Source organism: Protopterus annectens, chromosome 1.part0, assembly GCF_019279795.1.
Source record: "Protopterus annectens isolate FY-2018-M chromosome 1.part0, PAN1.0, whole genome shotgun sequence".
NCBI classification, from domain to species: Eukaryota; Metazoa; Chordata; order Ceratodontiformes; family Protopteridae; genus Protopterus; species Protopterus annectens.
The window spans coordinates 1,172,035,420-1,172,058,712 of NC_056725.1; the positions used below are offsets into that span (position 1 = coordinate 1,172,035,420).

General features: G+C 43.0%; 1 protein-coding gene across 1 annotated transcript in view; it reads left to right on the forward strand.

Annotated features, from left to right (window-relative positions):
- The window catches only part of SEC63 (SEC63 homolog, protein translocation regulator), a 1,535,741-nt gene that overhangs the window by 436,059 nt on the left and 1,076,389 nt on the right, over window positions 1-23,293 (forward strand). Inside the window, exon 8 of the mRNA XM_044065412.1 lies at window positions 6,241-6,349. Coding sequence (XP_043921347.1) covers window positions 6,241-6,349 — 109 coding nt within the window. The remainder of the gene's footprint in view (window positions 1-6,240; window positions 6,350-23,293) is intronic.

The following is a 23,293-nucleotide window of genomic DNA, read 5'->3' on the forward strand; positions in this document are numbered from 1 at the left end:
TGGATTTTCCCTGGTTGAACTTGCCTCTTTCATCCCACTTTGTGATCATGTCTGCAGCAAAGGAGCCAAAAAGTGAATCTCTATCCAAAGGAGAAAATAGTTTCATTATTCACATCCTGTTGAGGTTCTGAGAATGCAGGCAGACAAACATCCTCAAAAAAGTACCAGAGGCCATGTCAATGGAAGAATTATTAAGTGTTATACACACACTGAAGCAGAGTACAGTGATTAAATTATTTAGTTTCTTCTGTTGTACCAAAGCAGATTTTCCTCGCATGAAACTGCAGACAAAAACATTCATCATACTTTCACAAGTAGTCAGAAAAAACTTTTAACATATGAGACTGACAATTCAAAATTCTGAAAATCAAGTTACAGAGGCATACACTGTTTTCTAAACCCATCAGTGACCTTCCCATCATTATCAGAAAGAGTAGGATAGGAGTCAGCTGTTTAGCAGCAGTAGAATTAACTAAAGGTATGGCTGCTGGATCAAGATTGGAAAAATGTATAAAAACTTAGACTGAGAAACTTTATACACTGTAACTGCCTTTTTAAAAATAGCAGGCTGGCTATCAGGAAGTTATTGGCAGACACACACACATCCTCTAAAGCTGACCAAACTGGAGGAATTGGTAATGGTTCAGGAAATTCCTTGTGAAACAGCTCATAAACTTTTCTGAGGACCGAGAAACCTCCGTGTACTCCCAATGAAAACACTGACACATTCTAGAAATTGTCTCTTTGGGGTTCCTGTCTCTCTGAGACTATCAGAAACTGAGCTCTCCAGTTAGTCTGAATCAGAAAACTAAGGATGAGACCTGTTCCTGTCCAGATTCAGAATCTTTAATCTCTTCAGAAAAAAACCTGTCCTACATTTTTTGCCAGAAATCAGTAAATAAGATCAAAAGCCTGAATAAAACCTTGAGCCAGACCCAGTAAATTACACCTATCTAAGGAAATTTGAGGAGGAGTAGATAGATATTTAGTTTTCTGATGTCCTTCTATTCTCATGTTGCAGTATTCTATACTGTTGGGTTTCCTCCTCTTGCTACCCAAACGTCCGGCCAGTTTTCAAACGTTTGCAGTCAGTGCAAGGTGCGTGAGGATGTTCAATGTAGCTAGGTAAATGTAAAAGTGACATCTGCATGCATCACACCTCCAGAACTTCTCTGCCATCAGTTGAACGTCAGCTGTTCCTGTCATCCTGGCCATCAGATCTGTGATCTTAAGATAAGTACCCCGTTGGGGAAACTTTATTTGTCATTGCATGCTAGTGCTTATTCATATCATCCAGAAAGGGTAAGTGCAAGTTCGGCCATCAGCTTCCCCACAAGGGCACCCACGAGCTCGGTCTCTTTTGCTTAGGGCCATCGCATGACCATAAGGCGTGCACCATTTGCCAGGCCTTCGTCTCCAAAACTCTGATTCTCAAGATATATATTCAAACGACTAGTGTTTGGTACGGATGGGATGTCTGATCTGCCTGCCAAGCCGCCCAGGAAAAAAGCCAGGACCATAAAGCCTGCAACTGTTGCTGTGCGTCTGTCTTCTTCTGATGTTCATCCTGTGGCTGACAAAATTCTCATGCTACCCTCCCTCAGAAAAGAGATTCAGTGGAGGTTGATTCAGGTGAACCATAACCTTGGTCGCCATTTACAACCCTCTCTGACAACACAGGAAATGCTCACAGACACTTCAGACCATGGTTAGGGAGCACCATTGGGACCCCTAAAAGGCCTGGGTGCCTAGCCGGAATCTCACAAACGAGCACATCACTGAGAGTGATGAGAGCAGTTGTTCTAGCAGTGACTGCTTTCCTACCCAAACTGACACAGGGCCCGCTAAAACTATACACAGACAATACCACAGTTCTGTGGTATGTCAACAAACAAGGGGGAACAAAGTCTTACTTTGTGGACTAGCTCTTGTGTGGGAGCTGGCCACCCAACAGGGAGTAACACTTAAGGCAGTTTAGTCTTTCCCAGTAGAACACTCAGGCAGACACCTTAAGCAGGTCGGGTCCATGTCACTTTCCCATGAATGGATGCTCCACAAGGATGTTTTTCTGGATCTAGTCCACAGATGGGGTGCACCTCAAATAGATTGGTTAGTCTCTCCCATGAACAGACAGTTTCCTTTTTTCTGTTCTAGGCTCCCCACTCCTGTGGCAAGGACAGCGGATTCTTTTCATTTTCTTGGAAGGGGATGTTTCTCTATGCATTCCCCCCCTTCCCTCTTATTCAGAAAGTCCTGCTGAAGATCCAGCAGGACAGGCCAAAAATCTTGCTGGTGGCATCTTTTGGCCAAGACAGCACTGGTTCCCCCTCCTTCTGCATTTAGCCAAGGGCAATCACCACGTTACCCCACAGAGTGGACCTTATCACACGGGACAAAGGGATCTCTCATCCCCCCACAATGGCATTCTCTACACCTCACCCTACGGGTGATAGAATTCTGATCCCTTACAGACACCTGTACAATGAGGACATGCTTTCAGGCCTGCAGGAGGCCAGGAAACCTAATACAAGGAGATCTTATGTATCCTAATGGAAAAGATTCTCCATATGGTGTTTCCAGAGACAGTTGGACCCATTCCAAAGTGAGGTTCCTTTAGTACTGTCCTACCTGTGTGAACTTCTGCAGACAGGATTAGCATACTCCTCCATTAAGGATCACCTGTCTGCCGTTTCAGCTTGTCTGCCTCTGGAACCACCTTTGCCTTCCAGATTGCCTTCAAATTTGTTCTTAAAGGGAGTATTACATCTCAGCCCCCCCCCCCCCCCAAGAAACCCATTTCTCCTCCTTGGGACCTTAATTATGTTTTGGAGAAGCTGATGGTAGCTCTTTCTGAATCAGCATCTAAGGCTTCCTTCAAATTCTGTACATGAAAACAATATTTCTGGTGGCCCTAACTTCGGCTAGGAGCATATCTGAGTTACAAACCCTCAAGGCCATTCCCCCCTTTCTCATCTTACACAAGGACAGGGTGACTCTTAGAACCAACCCATCCTTCATGCCCAAGGTGGTCAATGAGCTCTCCTTGAACCAAGCCATCCACCTCCCCACTTTCTTGGCTTACCCTGTGGGGGGACACAAAGTCTTCCACTCCCTTGATGTGCACAGACAACTTAGATTCTACCTGCACAAAACTAAGTCCATCAAGAAGTCTGAACAGTTATTTGTCTCCTTCCACCCCAGAACACTGGGAAAAGCAGTAACTAACAAACCATCTCAGCCTAGATATCCATGGCTATTACCTTCTGCTATGCTCACCATGGAAAATCTTTAGAGGGCAAGGTTAAAGCACATTCCACTAGAGCAATGGCCTCTTCAGGAACCTTCTTCAAATGTTTGGACACCTCCTCTATCACAGGGGCAGCTACTTTGGACATCTGTCCTCACATTCACTAAACATTACAAGTTAGACCAGATCTAATGGTCCAGGACTGGATTCACCAGGGCTATCTTCCATGGATTCATAGAGAATTGTTCTAGGCCACCAACCTCTTCCTCACAGTGTGCCTTGGCACACAACAACGAGTACAGAATACTGCAACACGAAAATAGGACATAGAATAGTTGTGTAAAATTGTACCATAACCATAGCTGTCCTCTTCCATGTTGCAGTATTCCTTCCCTCCCTCCTGCCCCTCCTGTTCTCCTACATTTACCTTCTTGGATGGCACAGGACTTGCACAGGTGCAAACTTCTGAAAACCGGCCGGACGTTAGGGTAGCAAGAGGCAGAAACCCAAGAGTACAGAATACTGCAACATGGAAGAGAAGGACATCTGTGGTTATGGTAACATTTTACACAACTATTCTTTCTTTTTGATATAAAAAATGGGGCCAACAGTGTTATAAATGGCAGCAGTTTCTACAGGGTTGGGCACATCATTCTGACAAAACAAGGAAGTCTTCCCTGTTTCTTCTCAGAGGGCCAACAGGAGTGGCACTCTCTTGCCCATTGAGGGGACCCTGCCAGCTGCAGAGCATGTGGCTTAACCCCAGTCCATAGTGGCTGCAGGTGCTATACCAGAAGGATCAGGGGTAAAAGGTGAGTGGTCTGATGTACAGGAAATAACCACAGCAATGTCGCCCACCTGCATCAGAGGCAAAATGCTAGTCTGCTGTGGTGGCAAAGGCTGTTTGTTTAGCTTTTTCATTTTGTGGCTGGAAAAATAACTGACCATGAGATTTAACAGTTTGTTCCATGGCCAAGTCAAAAATGATACTTCTTTCTGTGGAAAACGAGCAGCAAGAGTTGGTAAAAATGTATAAAGTCTTCGTAAACTGGAGAAAAAAAGAGCACTCCCTTTTAAAAGTACAGTACAGTTTCATGCCAGTGTGCTAAAACACAAATTCCTAGCTTTAAAAGAATGTTCCTTAAGATGAAAGTATTGATAATAAAAATTATTGAATGAAAGCTTTTTCTGCAAAGGGAACTTGTCTGTTCAGCTAATGAACAGCACAAGCCAACTGTCGAGCTTCGCAAGTGTCAGAGGAGTGTACTGTTTGGCAGCAGAAAAGCTGTGAGGGGCTTGGCACCCAAACTTGACTTTTAGTCAGCTCAGCTTGAGCTTTCTGACAGTTTGGGTGCATGGAAAGTGCTCTGAAGCTTTTGAAGCTGGCTAGTTGTTACATCCTTGGCATAGCTAAGGCTGCTGCACCAGTGATCACTATAATGAACATGGAGTTTTCTTGGTAAAAAGAACAGGTTTCACTCCATCTTGGAATGCCTCTTTATTTTCCTCATCCTAGCCAAGACTTTTTTCACATATGCTTGGGTGCTTATTCTAAAGACAGAGTTACAGGGGTTTGGTCTTGCAAGGAAAGAAGAGATCAAGGCAGTATAAATGAGTTGAAGGTACTTAATTTAGCTGTTCAGTCTCTGCATCACCTCTGGATGCTGGGACCTCTTTGGATCTTCAGACACTACCACAGTTGTGTTGGTGTATCAGCAAGTAGTAGGGCACAAATTACCACTTTTGCAGACTGGCTCAGATAGCTTGGAAAATTGCACCTTAACCTAAACTTTTTTTTCTTGACTGTGTATATACCCTCAGGGAGAAACACGTTAGCAGAAATTTTGAGCAGATCCAGCATAGACCCTCATGAATGAATATTAAACAGGGAGGTCTTCCTGGACATTGTGGTTGAAAATGTCCATTTTATATGTATTGCATCTATTCCACAGTTTAATATTTTCTATTGTACTAAAATGTAGCAACCTGACAAATTATGCTTATTGAAATGTGTAATACAAAACAAATGTTTAAATAATTTCAGATATCTTGTGTTTATGTAATACCATATGTTTCTTTCAGATTTTTTAAAAGGTTTATACTGTACTTCAACATTTCTGAGTAAATATCTTCCTAGAAAGGGCTGTCAGGGTTCATATTTTGTCCAAGTCCCCTGTCGTCTTCATGAGCTCTCTTTCTTTTGACTGCAGGATTCCTTGTAGATCTTTTCCTGACATGATTTTGTACATTTCCATAGAAAGAACTGGAGTGGACATAGCTGATTTGTGAAATACCAGCCATTGCCACTTTTTTTATTAAACAAAATGTCCCACTTAGCCAATCCAAGTCCTTGAAACCAAAATAAAGAAAACAGAAGAAAAGATGGCAGGTTGTTGCTGCTCAGGGGAAACTTAAATAAAAACTTAAACAATTAGAAAGTAAATGAATGCAAACAAAATGAAAAACACCCTTCATCAGTGGTTTGGGTGCATGCCTCAAAGCAACCACCTTTTTTTTTTTTGTCATTCTTTCTTACCGCTTACTTGTTTATTTAAAGACAAGAAAAAAAAGTTTTAGCAGCAGTGTCCTGCCATCTTTTCTTCTGTTCCACTTTTTTTATTGGTAATCCCACCATCGTGAACTTAAAACCAGAAAGTGACATAGCTCTCAACCTTCCAGTTCCAAATAACAACTTCAACTAGGAAGGTCTAATTGATTTCTATTTACCATGGAGGAACATGAACTTTTAAGACCCGTATGGAAAGTGATCTGTGAAATACTAGCTTGTCTTGAAGATTTGCTACTTGAAAAGTTCTTATATTATGTTAGGCTCCCAGTCAAGCAGAGTATTTTGAATGTTCTTCAAAAATTGTGGACACAGAGCAGAAAGCTCTGAAATGTACTTTTGAGGGTGCAGAGTATATAAGTTAGTTATGGTTTTCTCTTTGGTAAAAACGTGTTTCTTCTGACTTCATGCAATTTTTGTTTCACAGGGCTCTTGGTGGTATCGCTCAATACGTTACAGTGGAGATCAGATTCTTATTCGTACAACTCAGATCTATATGTGCTTTATATACAAAACTCGAAATATGGATATGAAACGTAAGTTGCATTGATGACTGAAAATGGTGAAATGAAGTAGAATGCAATGATTTTGACGTTGTGCATATTTAATTGCAGCTACTCTGAATCTAATGTGTTGAATCTCAACCATGGAGTTGTCTGTTTTATGATTTGCTATGCTTTGATTAGCACACACAAAAAAGTAAACCTTTGAACTTTGAGAATTAGGAGAGTAATCCTCACAAGGTTACTTTCTTGCAATGCACTGCAGATCCTGATATTTTATTCTACTGCAGTACTATCCCTTTATGATTCAGTTAAGTTGTGTAGTATTAACTCTGACATGGATTGATGTCACCTCTGTAGGTACTTTAATTCTTAAGCTGCTTGAATGCTATAGTTTGTAAGACTTCGTCAAGGTAGTTTGATAATCCAGACCTTAAGTGCTTCAGAAGTAGGCATCTACTTTTATATGTTAAATATAATTTTAAGGAATGCATTACTTTCAACATTATTTATGAAAGGTTGTATTAAATTTTGAAGTTAGTCGAATTGCATCTCCACAGAAGTCTGTTGTTGTGACCGTTTTGTATGCGAACTACTGCAGACTGCTTTCTGACTGCTTTATTTAAGTGTATCTTGTATAATACTGTGTTTAGAAGGTTAAAGTTTATTTTTATACTTGACAGAAGAACATCTTAGTCCTAGTAAAAGATGTTTGGCAAGGCGTCATTTCTATACCAGAGGTGAAGGAGGAAAACTAAGTAATGAATTACTACCAGCAGAAGTAAAGCAGATAAAAATGTTCCAATGTATATAGATAGCATCTTTCCCATGAAGGCTTCAAGTACAGGGTAGAACAACTTGTTAAACTGTAGCTTACAGGGCAGTGACACTGCTTGTCAGTTAATTGTTGAAAGAAATGTGGCCAAAATTGCATCTTTGCTTTTAGCTCCAAGGACAAAGCCAGAAAAGCTTTTGTCAGTTGCTCTGAATGTCACAGTTTTTAGCTGGAAGAGGATCCTTTTTATCTGGCAGGATTCTTTATTGGCTTCCCTGGAAATGATTTTACAGAGGACTTTTTCTCTCATCAGTCCACTCCATATTAAGTAACGTGCTGGGTGAATGTAGGTTTGTTGATGGTACTTTCTAATGGAATGCAGCTTGCGTGTCTCCGGGTTGGCAGCATCCTGTTAAACCGTCTGAGTGCTGTGTACTATTTTTGTTAGGCATTGGGAGCGCTTTCTATGTGGAGTCTGCATGTCCTCCCCGTGGTTGAGTGACGTATAAAGACATGCAGGTAGGTGCGTGTGTGAATGAGTGTGCCTTCTTTGAAGGTTGGGTGTCGGGCTGGCAACTTGGCACCTTAAAAATCCACTGCCAATCATTAGCAGACTGGAGTTCTGCTGTGGCGACCCCTAACTGGGAAAAGCCGAAAGACATTACTATTGACATTCAGAATTTCTGTAGTAGTTTGTTTTTAATTTAACATGCTGTGTTGTGTGTTTTGGTTTGAAATTTGAAGTTGAATGTATGTTTTTTTTTTTTTTTTTTGGGGGGGTGGGGTTGGTTGGTGGTATCAGATGGTATATGTAAATGTCCTGAAGGATGGGGGTTTTATTTGTAAGGGTGTTTGCCCTTTTCCCTAGGGTTGTGCAATAACTGAGTTAGCATGTTTAAGTAAAGCAGCATGAGACAGTGAAACACATCCCACCAATGCCCTGGTACAGACTCAGTTTTATTGCTTGTTTAATAAACATTGATGAGATTTCTTTTTCCGGAGACTGTTTTAAAGTAGTTCAATTGGTCTAGACAGGCATTATATCCCTGGTACCTCAGTATGCCAATATAAAGTCTCTAGAATGATGTCTGTCTGCCAGTTCACATATTCTGTTTAGTACCTTACTATTTCTTTGCATATGAGAGAGAGGAAGAGAGAATGAAGTGCCTTCTTCCTCTTCATATTCCTAGCAGAAGTGGATTTTTACATCAACCACATAGTTACATTCAAGGATTTATTCTTAACAAGTGGATATGTGAGTGATAAGACGGACGTTTGGTGTAATACTTTAATTGCTCCATCTTTGAATGAAAGACCTGGGGCGTCTGTCTCTCCACAAAGCCAGATTATTTGCTTAGGGAGGAACTAGCAGCATTAGGTACCCCTGCCCCAGTTGTCCTCTTTTTCAGGGATTTTTTTTCCCCACAGGCCTCAGACCCAAAGTCTGATTCCCAGCATCCATTACTAAATTAAGCAGATTGGTCTATTTTTGTAACACCCTATGAAGCCAGATTCCTGCAATAACCTAAAAGTAGACCCTTCTACAGTTAGTATGAATACAAGGTATTTTTTTCTTTTAGTAAAACAGTGGCTTTAGCTTCAATTTAAACTTGAAAAAAATCTAAAATGTATGGGGGACCGTCCTCAGTGGGTCTGCAGTTGGGATATTTTTCTTTTCTTTATTTTTCTTTGAGGCTTCCAAATGTGGTGGTGATGTTTTCCCTCAGCTGGCGCATGTCATGATGTCGTAGAGATATTTGGTAAGCAAATTGGTGTAACTAAGGAAATGATTTTTTGAGCCATGATACATAATTGTAATTCCTTAGACATAGTAAGGCCTTGCTGCATCTAATTATGGTGGCTGCCAAAAAAGCAATTAGAAAATAGAAATCGGAGTCTAAACCAACTTTACTAGAAGTAGCGAATATAGTAACAGGTAAAACAACTGGAATTGGGATCTTTAGCAAAAGGTAGGAGCAACTTGCATGAGAAAAAATAGGAACTGTGGGAACAATGTGTGCAGAGGAGGAACAAGATTTAAAAGAAGGCAGAATTTGAATGAGCTACGTAATGTTTGACAATGGCTGGATAGATTATAAGTGATGTATAATGTTTGTATCTACAGTTGTGTCAGCGTGGTTTGTAATGTATAACATTTGCAACTAAAATTGTGTCACTATGGTTTGTTTTCATTTATATAAATGGTAATATTGTCTGTGTAGTATGTGGTAATTTAATAAAGGTGTTTGTTTAAAAAAAAGTCCATCCTGGCCTCTACTGCTGCTCACTCATGTTGAATCCTTAAGGCTGTGGTCACTGGCTGACGAGAATAGTTTCAGAAGGAAAGTAGGCCCAAGATCCACCATTGTTGCTTTATTGTTGATAGTAGCTGGCATTCACAGGTTTCAGAAAGACCCCTACCCCCTTACATGGTTTCCTAAGTGCGACTCCACTCATCCAGACAGAGTAAGCTCACTGCTGCTGCCCATTTTGTGTATGCCTCACCAGCACATCATCCCTGCCAAATAGAGACATGCAGGCAGAAGTCACATCATTCCTTTCTCCCTGCCCCCTCTTCCAGATGCTTTGACCATAGTTACAGATTTCTTCCTTTTCCTCAAGGGGGGTGGGACTTGAAGACTAACTTGCTTGTTATTGTCTTTAACTTTTGTGGCCAGGTGATCTGTGAGATCCGCAACTTTGGGAGTCACCTTGAGAGGATGTTTCCATGGTATAAAACTGTACCAACCCCAACCTTGAATGGCCTTAGCACTTTTGCAGCTTGTTTCATCCCAGGGAGTGGTCTTTAAATCTCCTTACCTGCAGCTCATTGGTAGCACTTGGAACTAAGGCCAGGCTTCTCACTGGTTATTGCAGGCCTTAATGACTTAAGTTGTGGAAATTCACTGAGTCATTTTCCACAGGGCTTTGAAAGTTCACTGTTTGTTATCAGTTTGACATATGTTGGGAACAAGATTTGGAATCTACCACTTAAGAAGCTTAGCCTGATGGTAGCTAATGATTGTGTGTTGTTCTTTTCTGTTTCTACATATGTTGGTGGCCTGACTTGTGATTGCTCACGTTGGTCATGAGGGAACACACTTGCTCTGTATTTTCAAGGGGTGCCACCCCTTCTCAAGTGATGAAGCTTTCAGGCTTGTGAAGTCCAAGACAGAATAGCTGGTGACACCCTTTTCCCCAGTGTACTGATATCTTAGCTATTGTATAATTTGGACTCCAGTCCTAGTTTGTAGATCTTTTTTGTGGAAAGTCTGTAATTGTGTGGTGTGTGGAAAGATAATTCCACACAAGAGTTTCATAGTAAGTGTCTATTTTGGCCTGGCCCTAGTGCATGATGTAGACTCCTGTCTGCATTGTGTATCTTTCACCCTGAGAACAGTCCATCATTGACAGAAGTCTCTGTAAGAGGTAGGTTTCAAAAATGGGACACATGTCTGTTTTTTTGCAAGCTGTGGCATTGGCCAAGGCCTCTGGCAGCCTTCCTCTAAAGAAGAGTATTCAGACAAAATGGAAAAGCTTTGGGAAACTTAAGATGCGACTGAACTGAATTTCTCTAGGTTTGACAACACAGTGTGAGGAGAGGCACTTTTACAGCCTCTGAGCATGGAGCCACAACTGCTTCACAAGTGATCATGCCTTTAGGTTCTAACATGCACTCCTGTACCAACATACTTGAGGTCTGTAAGCTAGCTGTCCCTTTGGCATTGGAGGCATGCATGCCCCTTTGCCATCAGTGGCATGTGTCATGATTTTGAAAGGTGAAGGAGGGATCCTAAATAATTTTGGTTAATGAGGACATTCCTGAGGAGTGCACTAACTTCCTACTGCACTGCCTGTGACCCAAGGCCTCAAGTGTGACTTTTTTGTCACCGTGAAGCACAAAGGACCTAAAGCTAAACAGATGCAGCCTATTTTACCTAGGCCAGCTAGGGCCTCTGCCCAGTCCCCCTCCTGGGCCTGTTCGGATTATCTAGACCAGACAGCCAAAAGGTTTTTCCCCTTCCTTATGTCTAAGAGGCCTGAGCTGGAGATTCCCCCCTGACACAGGCTGATTAGCAGGTATATGTCTATATGTTTCTGTTGGAGGAGAACTTTGGAATGTGACACTGAAGACACCCTGTCTTGTATTTCTCCACCAAATGACTTTTCCTTCAGTGATGACCTTCATAGAAGGAAACTTTACAATGAGAATGTAATGAATACTCTGAAACCTAACAGTGATATAAAACTTTGGTTTGCCTGAGGCTAGGTTTCTAGCAATTCCTCCAGTGTTAGATATCCTGGAGAATCTGTTCCATCCTAGTACGGAGCAACCTCAATTCCTTCTTGGAACCATATTCCAAATGACAGAGAGCAGAGTTCTGGATAGATTTGGTATGAACGTTTACACTGCTTCTACCCTTTCTTCAGCTCCTTAAACGACTAGTCCTGTATGCCTTCATTCAGACAAACCTTGTTGGAATAAATGAGAATTAAGATACAAAGAACTCTGGAGAAGGGAGTGGGACAAAAGTTGCTTAATTTTTCTGACCTATCTTCTGAAGTTACTAAACACTGTAAGAAATGTATCCGTGATGCAGTTGATGCATCAAGCAGTGCAGCAATTGCTACTGGGTCAGTTATTAGGAGACATGCTTGGCTGAGGACCATGCCCTTTCCAGACAATGCCAAGAAGATCCTCAGTGTCCCACTAAGTAAGGATTTCCTCTTTGGAACCTCTGCTAGTAAGGTCTTCAAGAACCTGGAAGAAAAGGTACAACCACCCAGTCACTCAGGCATTTTTTCAGACCTTTGTTCCTAGGTATATTGGAAATTTTCCCTACCAACACACGTTTTTCAACACCAAAGTGGAACCTACTTGATCTGGAAAAGAGAAAAATGCAAAGTACAAGACAGAAGGCAAGCAGTGGAAAAGGGAAAAATGGGAAGTACAGCCAAGCGAAACCAAGAGAGAAGGCTGAGGCTGTTTGAGCCAGGACCATGAGAGGAATCTGCCATGATATGACACTGCTGACTTACCCCCCCCCCCCGCAAGTCCTGTCCAACCCTGTCGACCCAAGCCCCACTTCCCTCTAATAAAACTTGAAAGGTACTTGTTCTTTTTGTAATACATGGGAAGAAATCACACATTGTTAGTGGGTTCTAAACATCTTGAAAATGGTTGGACTTGCGTTCCTGGAAATCCCGCAGTCAAGGGATATACCCCCAGTGCCTAGAGACTACTTGGATCTCTTTCCATAACTCCTGCACACAGGACCGCTTGTTTGCACTGACAAGCACTGCCCCCAGAGTTGCAAATCAGATACTCTGGACATTAGATAGTTGGATTGAGAATGTAAAGTAATCAATAAAAAAAAAGGTTTGTTGCCATGGATATCAACTTTCCCACTATCTCTGTTATCGGCTTAGTTAATATGGGTATCCTGAGGCAATGTAGAATTTGCCTCATGTTTACTGACAACCAGTTAATTCTCAAACAAACTGATATGCTGTGTTAGAGATGTTACACAAAGGCACTGGAAGCAAACCTCTCACATAAAAGCACTCCAAATGTAAATAAGGTTATCAGTAGTACACACGCTGCACTCATCACACACAATTCAAAGCAGACATATAGACCGACATATGCTGAGGCACTTAAATGTAATCTTGCCAAACTGCAAAGATTTCCTAGTTGAAGTACACATAAACACCCTCAGCAGCCCAGAATGCATTCTTTCAAAATGACACCATCATCAACACATACAGCACATCCCAAGAAGCTTCTACTTCTAAGGCCATAAGGCAAGCCATCACACAATCCACTATTCTGGTCATTAGAAACTCCATTGCGAGACACACTGATGTCCTTCTCACCAGGCTGAGTAAGGAGAAAGTTATGGTCATTTGCTTATCGGGGGCTATGATCCGCCACATTACACATGCACTTAGGTCATTGGACCACAAGTACCAGTATAACTCAGTCATAGCCCATGTAAGTGTAAATGACCTGAGACGTATCTCCCTAGAATATATGACGGGAGACATCATGAAGCTGTTGGAATGTGTGTCCCAGACTGGTATGAACCTAGCATTGAGCATCATTTTACCCTCTCCAAGGATGATGCCACAATACAAACAAAAGATGACGAACTTTAATAATTAGCTTAGTTTGTGGTGTCATTCTAAGAGGGTGCAGTATTTGTAAGCATGGAAGGAGGTGGTCAACAGATCATGCTGCTTTGCCAGGGATGGTCTCGACCTTGTCCCTCTACGCTTTTTAATATTAGCTAAAGCATTGTCCTCCCCATGATGCCTTTTTAGGCAATGCCAAACTGAAAGTACTTCTGACATGGCAAATCAAAACCAAGAAAATCTAAAGGTGCTGCTGCTCAATGCTAGGAGTCTACACAAAAAAATCTCCACTCCCTGAGACCTCTCTTTGCTGTAGAGAATGCTGACATCTGTGCGGTCACTGAGACATGGTTTAAAGCCATGAAGAGCACACCGACAGTGAAAGGTTATAATGCGTTTACAAATTTAGTCCAGCTGCTACACAGACTGGGACTAAAGGTGGATGTGTTTCAAATTACTTCAAAATAAATATACCTCAAGGCTGCTCAAATAGGACCATGCACTTCAGCTTTTCCATGTTCCCATCACCATAGGCAAAATCCAGCACCACTTCCTTGCAAGCTATAGGTCCCCCCAGGAAACCCATACCATGTATTTAAACTTACTGGAAACACTCATCATCCAACCCAATACCATATTCATGGAGCAACTTTAATTACCACACTATTAACTGGGAATTGTATACAACACCAAACGTACAGGCATAGAGATTTCTGGAATTTGTAAGCACACACACTCCCTGGGCCAGATCAGTATACCAACCAAGGGTGGGAACCATACTGGATCTGGTCCTTGCTAATATGGGAGAGTACTGCACACCACCTAGTGTAATGTCTTCTCTGTTAAGGTCAGACCACAGAATGGTCTCCTTTGAAGTAAAAATAAAACCTGGAACCCCAGCTAATCCTGGAGTATTCAGAACCTATTGTAAGGCTAACTTCGTACTATTAAGTGATAGCCTGGCAAAATTTAAAGCCTCCATAAACCCTGAGACCACTGCTGCCTATGCAAAACTGTTCACAGAAGTCCTGTACAAGCATGTTAATAGGTGCATAGATGCAACTGTACTCACTAGGAAGAAGTACAGGACTAATTCAAAAAACAAGCCACCCTAGAGGAATCACAAAATCAGTAGACTTTATAACAGAAGGAAGAAAATCATAGCAAAAATTAGGAGGTGCAGCACCCAGAAGAATAAAAGTGCTGTCATCAAACTAAACAAACAGCTTAGAGGGCAGATAGTCTACCAAAGCCAAATCTGAGGTAAATTTGGCCTCTCAAGCCAAGGACCAACCAAAAGATATTCTTTAGTTGTGACTGCAACCTCAAAGGCAATACAGAATAGTGTGCAGAGCTCATTGTAAATGGAACCACCTGTACAGAGCCAGAAGATATGTAGCAAACCTACTGGCCTATAAATTCATTTCCAACTTTACCACTCTCTACTCTCTCCCCATCAACCTTCCCTCAGTTAATACTAGCAAATAAAAGTCCCTCTGCTATCACCAGGGGACAAGTCCTAAATGCTCTCTCTAAGGCCAAGAACACTTCATCAATGGGCTCAGACAGTATCCCAGGATGCCTTCTAAATTGCATGAAACATGACCTTTCAGGCCATCTGGAATTGCTATCCACCAAACAGGCTTTGTGCGTCATGAGTGGCGAATAGCAACAGTCATCCCTCTGCGCAAAGGTGGGCCGTCTACAGACCCTGGAAACTACAGACCCATAAGTCTCACTAGTCTTGGACCCGCAAGTCTCACTAGTCTTGTATGTAAAGTCATGGAAAGAATTATCAAGGAAATGATTAACAATGACACAGGGCACCTCCAGACACAGGACCCAACCCAGTTTGGTTCCATTAAGGGCAGGTCATGCCTACTCAACCTGGGGGACTGCTTTAAGATGGTCACTAAAGCAATAGATGAGGGCAGAATGGTTCACACTGCCTACTTTGTCATGGAAAGGCATTTGACACAATACCCACTCAGGCATTAACAAATTTAACAGGTTAGGTACAAACCCTCATTTCACCTGGTGGATAGCCTGCTTGGCTCAGTGACAGGACCCAGGAAGTTAGAATTGGGGAGTCCATCTCTGCAAAGAGGCCAGTCACAAGCAAAGTCCCTCAGGGATTGGTCCTTAGACTGCTCCTTTTTGGCATTTACCTCTCTGACATCAAGGCCAATGTCATTGGCCTCTGGCTGAATAAATTTGCTGATTGCAAATTAGGAGCTGTCATTGAATTACTCACCAATACAACTGTTCTCCAGGAAGGGCTGACATAGACAATTGGTGTCAGAGCCATGGACTAAAACTAAGGGCCAAGAAATGCATAATGGTGTCCTTCGGGAGGTAATAATCCACCCCTGGTAACTGTCATATTGACAACATACCCTTAAGAGTTGACCCAGTAGTCAGGGATGTGGGGGCATGCACAGACAGGAATCTAGCCTTTGTTTATAAGTTGCACAACATAGAATGATTTCCTCACTACTGTTGACACGTGATGGTCAAAGGTATGGCATCTAGTTCCAAGGAAGTCATTGTTCCACTATATCTGGCATTCATCAAACCAGTCATTGAGTACAGTACCCCCTTTGCTATGTACCTAACCACGCGTATCCAACAACTGGAATGCCTAAGAGGTTCCTCCCTAGAAGAATACAGGGCATAAGTAACATCCTGTGCAGACTGCCTCAAGGCCCTTTCCCTCTATTATGTCTCCTGCAGGCTGTTGAGGGGAGATCTATGCCCTTTTGTACAAGGCATGGTCAGACGCTACTCTGATGGACCACCTGCATATCTGCAAAACAAACACCAAAATTACCTGTTCTAAAGATTTAAACCTTGCCTGTGATATAAATAGGACATGCTGGAGAGATGGGTATTTATCCTAGTGACTATCCCTTCTCTGGAATAGGCTCCCCATCCATGTGAAGCAAAGTTCCTCCCTCCCTAAATCAATTCAAGTGTAACTTGGACAGTTGGATGGAAAACGGGAAATTCATTCCTGGTTTGGCACTTATGTCTCTAATGGACACAGGCAGCCTGTAAATGGTCCTTCTCCCAGGACCTTGACTGTGCGTTTCACCTCCAAAGCCCCTGCTTACACCTATAAAGGATATCAGAACTTCCCAGAGATTTGAGATGCATGGCTAGGCTTAAAAAGGCTTATTTGATCTTTAACCTGTTAAACAGCTGTGAACATGTGTTAAACATTGGCCATAGAAAAGGTTCCCTAAAGGAAGAAAGTCTGGGATTTTACTCTCTGGTCTTCTAGTTCCATGGAAAGAAGACTATTGGGAGAACCATTCTGGACCTTTATCTAAGCAAATTCCTAAGGGTGTAAGTTAAAGATGCTCACCCTGCAAACACTTTTGCTGCCCCTTTAAGGGATCTTCATGATGACCATAAGCTGGATGGATGCCTGTCTGCATATTCCAGTAGGCAAAAAATGTAGACTGTTCCTAGGGTTTGCAGTATTGGGAGGTCACTACATTGCCCTTTGGCTTGTCCACTGCACCCAGACTGTTTACAAAATGTCTGTCCCCAGTGATAGCCTATTACAGGACAAGGGGCATTGAGATTTACCCTTACTTAAATAATTGCTTGTTCGTAGAAGAGTCCTTGCCAAGGAGCCTTGAACTCTGAACTTCAACCTGAACTACTCTTCTCTGTGTGTTGGCAAAGGCCTCAGTCTGTGAAGTTTTTTCCTGAGTCCCTTTCAAAAAGTGATTTTCCTGGGAGAATGTGTGGATGCCTGTCAGAGCAGGGTCTTCCTCCCTTAAGAGAAATGGATTACTTCACCAGTACCATACAAAATGTAGACAGGACAGCCAGGGGGCTATCCCAGAGTGTCAGGGTATGTGGCAGCAAAAAAGGACATGAGTACAAAGGGTTTACTATTGTTTTTGCAATTGATACAGTGTTGAATCCAGAAATAACGAGACCAGAAAATTACAAGCCAAGAATGTCAAGGTCCACAGGAGTGAACAGTGTCTATCAAATCTGACCTGTGCTCACAGAGAAGCAAGTGCTAACATGGGTCCAGAAGGGGTGGAAGCAAGTCCAGCTGTTCACTGCTGTGGTCTTTCACATTTTAGACTTGCAATCTGATCTTATTTATGGATTCAACATTGTTTCAATCGCAAAAATAATGGCAAAACCTTACAAATACATGTGGCTGGCGGTGCACGCGCGTGTCTGTGTGCACGCGCATGTTTTTGGGAGGGCACAAGACCACTCTACCCCTATGGAGAAACTGTGATTACCACAGAAGTTCTTCATGTTTCACTGTTGCAGTCCTCACATTTGGATTACCTGCTTGCAGTAGCCCTCAGTCGGCCTGATTATCAGAGTCGCTGCTGTCTCATCTTCCATGACGTCAGGTAGTCAGGGGTATAAAGCATGCAGCCAGCGCCATTACATCAGTCTTTCTTGCCGTGCAGTGACCGAAGCAGAAGCAGTTAGCAAATGCCGGTCGGCCGACTCCTGAAATTTTCGTTTTCGAGTTTCAGAACCAAAGTCCTCAACTAAAGCTAAATACCCCACTGGAGAAACTTTTTCTTGCTCTAAACCGATGTCAGTAAAAATCAGTAATTGTATTCCTTGTGGAAAGCAAGTATCTCATAAAGATTTTCATTAGTACTGTATTCCTTGCCTAGGTCTTGACCACGACATACCTTGCTGTCAGTTTTGTGCTTTATTTAAGCAACAAACTATTCGTCGTCGGTATATTTACGCTTCTAAATATTTTGGTACTCTGTTCAGTTACCCAGATATGGCTTTGGTAAGCCACCTGACTACTAACATTCCAAAAAAAAAAAAAAAACAAAGATAAAGACAGAGACAGACTGCAAAGGTCCAAAGCTGCAGACGACGCTTCTCCTAAGCTAGTGGCCAGTTCGCCGGTACTCAGTGAGGCGCTTTCGCAGCCCCTGATACCCGCTACTTCAGATTCCTACTTCAGATTCGCATGCCTCTACTGAGACTCATTCAGCGTCCAGTATGCTGCAAGATGCTTCAGCTGTGGAACCTGCGGATGTCTTTACCTTGGATGGGTCCGGAGCAGCTGTGCAGGCACCGGCTTCTGAGGGGTGTATTCAGGCCTACTGACTTGCATATTAAACCAATGCCATCTTCTTCAAGGCCTAAAACTCGATCCATGCCTAGAAAACAGACGACCAGACCACATGGTCAGGCCTCTGTGCCTAAAAAACAAATAAGAATGGCTGAAGACCTTATTACTTTAATCAGGGGAAGCCACCCTTCCCCCTCTGAGACCTAGGACTGAGTTTGCTTATGATTCTTCTGATCAGAATTCTGAAATTTCTGTTTCCTCTGATGACCAGGATTTACCCTTATCTACCTATGAGGATTCTGATGCAGAGGACTCTAACTCTTTTGGTGAAACCTTGCATAGTCTTAGGGAGCATTTTTGCTGTGAAAGCCAGGATTACTCTGACTCTAAAAAGAGGCTTAGGGGTTTCTTACTCCTGCCCCAACACAGCCTTTAGCTATCCCCCCTGTACTGGACATTGTTAGTGATGCCTTTTCGGAATCTAGCTTGGCCCCTGACTCATTACCACCTGCTCCCAGAAAACCAGATATTACAGGGTTCCTGACTCTCACAAGTTCCTTTTTAAAAATCCTGCTGCGGATCCTGAGACCATTTTACAGGGACCCAAGGGCATTAAGGCTACTACTGCCAAAAATCCTACCCCCTCTGATAGAGATTCCAGGGCACTGGATAGATTGGGTAAGAAGGTATACATTTCTGCAACCTTGGCCATTAGGGCCTTAAACTGCCAGTTTCATATGTTAAAGTATCAGCCGCATATTATTGGATTACAGAAAATGATGTTGATTCCTGACTGTGCTGAAAATAAAGATTTACAGGATTTAATGCATTCTGCTGAACAGGTTGAAAAACTTACTTTGCAATGTGATTTTGATTCACTAGAGGCTTCTTGCAGGGCTGCTGTCACTGGGTCTGTACTTAGAAGGCATGCTTGGCTTAAGGAGCAATCTTTGCCAGATCATGTTAAAGCTAAATTGCTGGATGCTCCCTTAAACTAGGACCGCATATTTGGCAAAAAAGCAGTAGTAGTACTTAAAAAGATGGAGGAAAAAGCTAAATCTATGCAAACTGTTAAAGATTTTGTGCAAGTAAGCCTCCCAGACTTAGTAGGCATTGGCCCTGTAAGAATTGGTCTTTTCCTGCCTCTTCCAGGCCTTCTCAGTCCAAACCCAGAACCAGCAGAACACCCAGGCTTCAGTCCCAAGGTACGCACAGGACTAAGCAGTGGGAGGCTCCCACTTCCAAAACAGGGAGTAGTAAGACCCCCCCCCATGGTAAACTGTCTCAATGACTTAACTTTAAAACTTCCAAGCCCTTCTCAGCTGACTTGCCCCTTCAGGGGGAAAGATTGCTTTTCAGGCAAAAAATTGGGAACTCATTACCCAGGACAAATGGGTTTTAAATATAGTTTCCCCAAGGATACAGATTCCACTTCCACACTTTACCAACCCCAAACGGTTGGCCAGATCTACCCCCAAATCAGTGGGCAGAGGCTCAAAAACAAGTTCTCTCTCTAAGTATCAGGGCTATTCAAACTGTCCCAGAAGAGGAAAGGGGACAAGGTTTCTACTCAAGACCTTTCCTGGTGCCCAGAAAAGACAACTGGTGTTCTATCCTGGACCTCTCTATCCTAAACACATTTTTGGTGAAAAATTCAAGATGCTAACTCTCCACCAGTTGCTTCTTATGCTAGGCAAGGATGCCTGGTTGGCAACACTGGGTTTAAAGGAAGCCTACCTACACATCCCAATCAGGGAATCTTGCAGAAGATACTTACACTTCAAAGCAGGCTTCATGCATTATCAGTTCTCTGTACTGCGCCCTGGGTATTCACAAAGTGCCTAGCTCCAGTCATTGCATTTTGCAGGCAAAGAAACATTCAAATATACCCATACCTGGACGATTGTCCAATTCAGGCAGAAAGCCGGGACATACTATTGAATCATCTGACGTTTGTACAGAAATTGCTAACTTTTCTGGGGTACACCGTAAATGAAAAGAATTCACATCTTGTACCCTGCCAACAAATTGTATTCTTAGGAGCAAGCTTGAGCACAACTTCCCAAATAGCTTTCCTCACGCCAGAGAAACAAGTTCATTTGACAGCCCACTTCAGACTACTGGCCACAAAGACCCTGCTATCTGCAAGACAGATAATGCAAGCCTTGGGGTTCATGGCCTCCTGCATTCTCGTAATTCCATATGCAAGACTGCATATGAGGAAACTACAGTGGTATCTAAAAAGCCTATGGTGTCAACATTCTCAGGATCTAGAAGCAATGATTCCTGTCATGTCTTGCCTACAGATAGTTCCTTTGGTGGGCAGAGGCCTGCCACCAAAACAAGGGACTATCATTCACTCTACCCCCTGCCGCCCAAACCCTAACAACAGACGCATCAGACTGTGCATGGGGGGGGCTCACTTTGCAGAGAAGTGCATTCAGGGCAAATGGAACCCAAGTCAAATGCACCTGCATATCAGTCAAAAAGAAATGTTAGCTGTACAGAATGCTCTGACAGCCTTCAAGGACCACATTCTTCCAGGACAACTAATGGTAAAGACTGACAACACCACTGTTATGTGGTACATAAACAAGCAGGGGGAACCCATTCATACCCTCTCTGCAGACTAGCCATGGCTCTGTGGAACACAGCCTTGAGCTACCAAGTGCACCTACAGGCTCAATTACTGCCAGGAAAGCTAAATACACTGGCAGACAAACTAAGCAGAAATCTCATGGACCCACGCGAGGGGAAATGAAACCAAAGACATTCAACATGTTGAGAAACAAATGGGGGAGCCCAGAGATGGACCGGTTTGCCTCCACTCAGAACTACCAATTGGACAAATTCTGCACAAGGACTCCCCACAAACAAGCTTGGAAAGTGTTTGCCCTGTCCTTCACCTGGAAAAACCTATCAGTTTATGCCTTTCCTTCTCTGCCTTTCCTCTCCAAGGTACTACTAAAGATCAAACAGGACAAACCAAGGATGATACTGATTGCACCAGACTGCCTACGCCAACACTGGTGCCCCCTCTTGCGCAGTGTCACTGCTGGCACCATGGCACCTGCCTCAGACACCTACCCTGCTGTCCCAGCAGGAGGGCCAGATTCTGCACCCTCAGCTTCAAACCTTGAGCCTGGCAGCCTGGCTAATTACCTGATTTCTCCGTTACCATCCCCTCAGTAAGCAAGTTTTTGATGTCATTCTGAAGGCAAGGAGGCCTAGTACTAGAAAATCTTATGGTGAAAAATTGAAAAGATTCTGTTCCTGGAACCATACTCTGGGGATGGGCACAGCAGTGCCCAGTTTACCTCTGATTCTTCAATACTTAACTGAGATGCTTCACAAGGGGCTTTCCTTTTCCTCCATCAAAATTCATGCCTCAGCCATTTCCGCTCATTACAACACAGAGTCACCCCTCTTCTCTCATCCACTGCTCAAGCGGTTCCTCAGAGGGGCCAAACAACTTAAGACCACCCAGGAGAGCCCCAACTCCAGCCTGGGACCTTAACTTTGTATTGGAAAAACTCACTCTACCTCCTTTTGAGCCAGCTGCAAATGCAGAGTTGAAATTCCTTTCTTGGAAAACAGCCTTCCTTTTAGCCATCACTTCAGCAAGAAGGGTGTCTGAATTACAGGCCCTTATGGCAGTGGAGCCTTTCATCATCTTTCATGCGGACAGTGTGTCCCTCAGGACCAATCCCTCCTTCATGCCCAAGGTAGTATCCAGTGTGGCTCTTAATCAGTCCATTCATTTGCCAACCTTCTTTTCTAATCCACAGAACAAAGGGGAACGTATACTGCACTCCTTAGATGTGCACAGACAACTTATATTTTACTTGGACAGGACTAAACCTCTCAGGAAATCTGAACAGCTGCTGGTGGCATTTGTTGCAGGGGCAGAGGGGGAAGGTCATTTCAAAGCAAACCATTTCTAAATGGATAGGCCATTGCATTAATTTCTGCTATAAGCACCATGGGAAACCTACCTCACAGGGGATAAGACCACATTCAACCAGGGCTGCATCTACCTCTACAGCCTTTCTCAGAGGTGTCCTTACCAGGGACATTCTAGAAGCTGCTACCTGGAGTTCTGTACATACCTTCACCAAGCATTACCATTTGCCAATTTTCTCTAAATCCAGAGCTGGCTTTGCCACTGCAGTCTTGCAGGGCCTTATAGCTGGTCCTAATGCTATCTAAGTTCCTCCTCCCATCCTTAGCTTTGCGAATCTACCCAGATGTGATGACTGCAACAGCGAAACACGAAGAACATAGTACAGTTGTGTACACTTAACATAAATGTAGATGTTTGAGTGTATTCACTGTTGCAGTCCTGGTTACCCTCCCTCCAGCCCCCTGACTTCTTTTGATTATACCTCTATTCTTGTTTACTATGCTTAAAGCTTTTTGGTGTATTTGCTTTTTTGTTTGAGGTGTAACCCTGTGTGTGTGTGTGTGTGTGTGTGTGTGTGTGTGTGTGTGTGTGTGTGTGTATATATATATATATATATATATATATATATATATATATATATATATATATATATATATATAATTGCTTCCCATTAGGGGGCACCTGACATCTGGGGCAAGAAAAACTGATGTAATGGCGTCGGCTGCATGCTTTATACTCCTGACTACCTGACGTCATGGAAGATGAGACAGCAACCGACGCTGGACCCAAGACTTTGATAATCAGACCGACCTGAGGGCTACTGCAAGCAGATATCCAAATGTGATGACTGCAACAGAGTGAATACACTCTAACATCTACATTTATGGTAAGTGTACACAACTGTACTTTCTCTCCCTGCCCCATCCACAAAACCTTGCTCTGCCCTCTTCCTTGTATAGACCCTTTCCCCATAGTGGGAGGCAAACTCTCTTTAAATTCTGTCAGTGGTTAGAAACAGCTACTCAAGTGAGTCCTAAATATTACCTCAAGGTGTTGCAAACTACAATGTTTTGCAGTCCC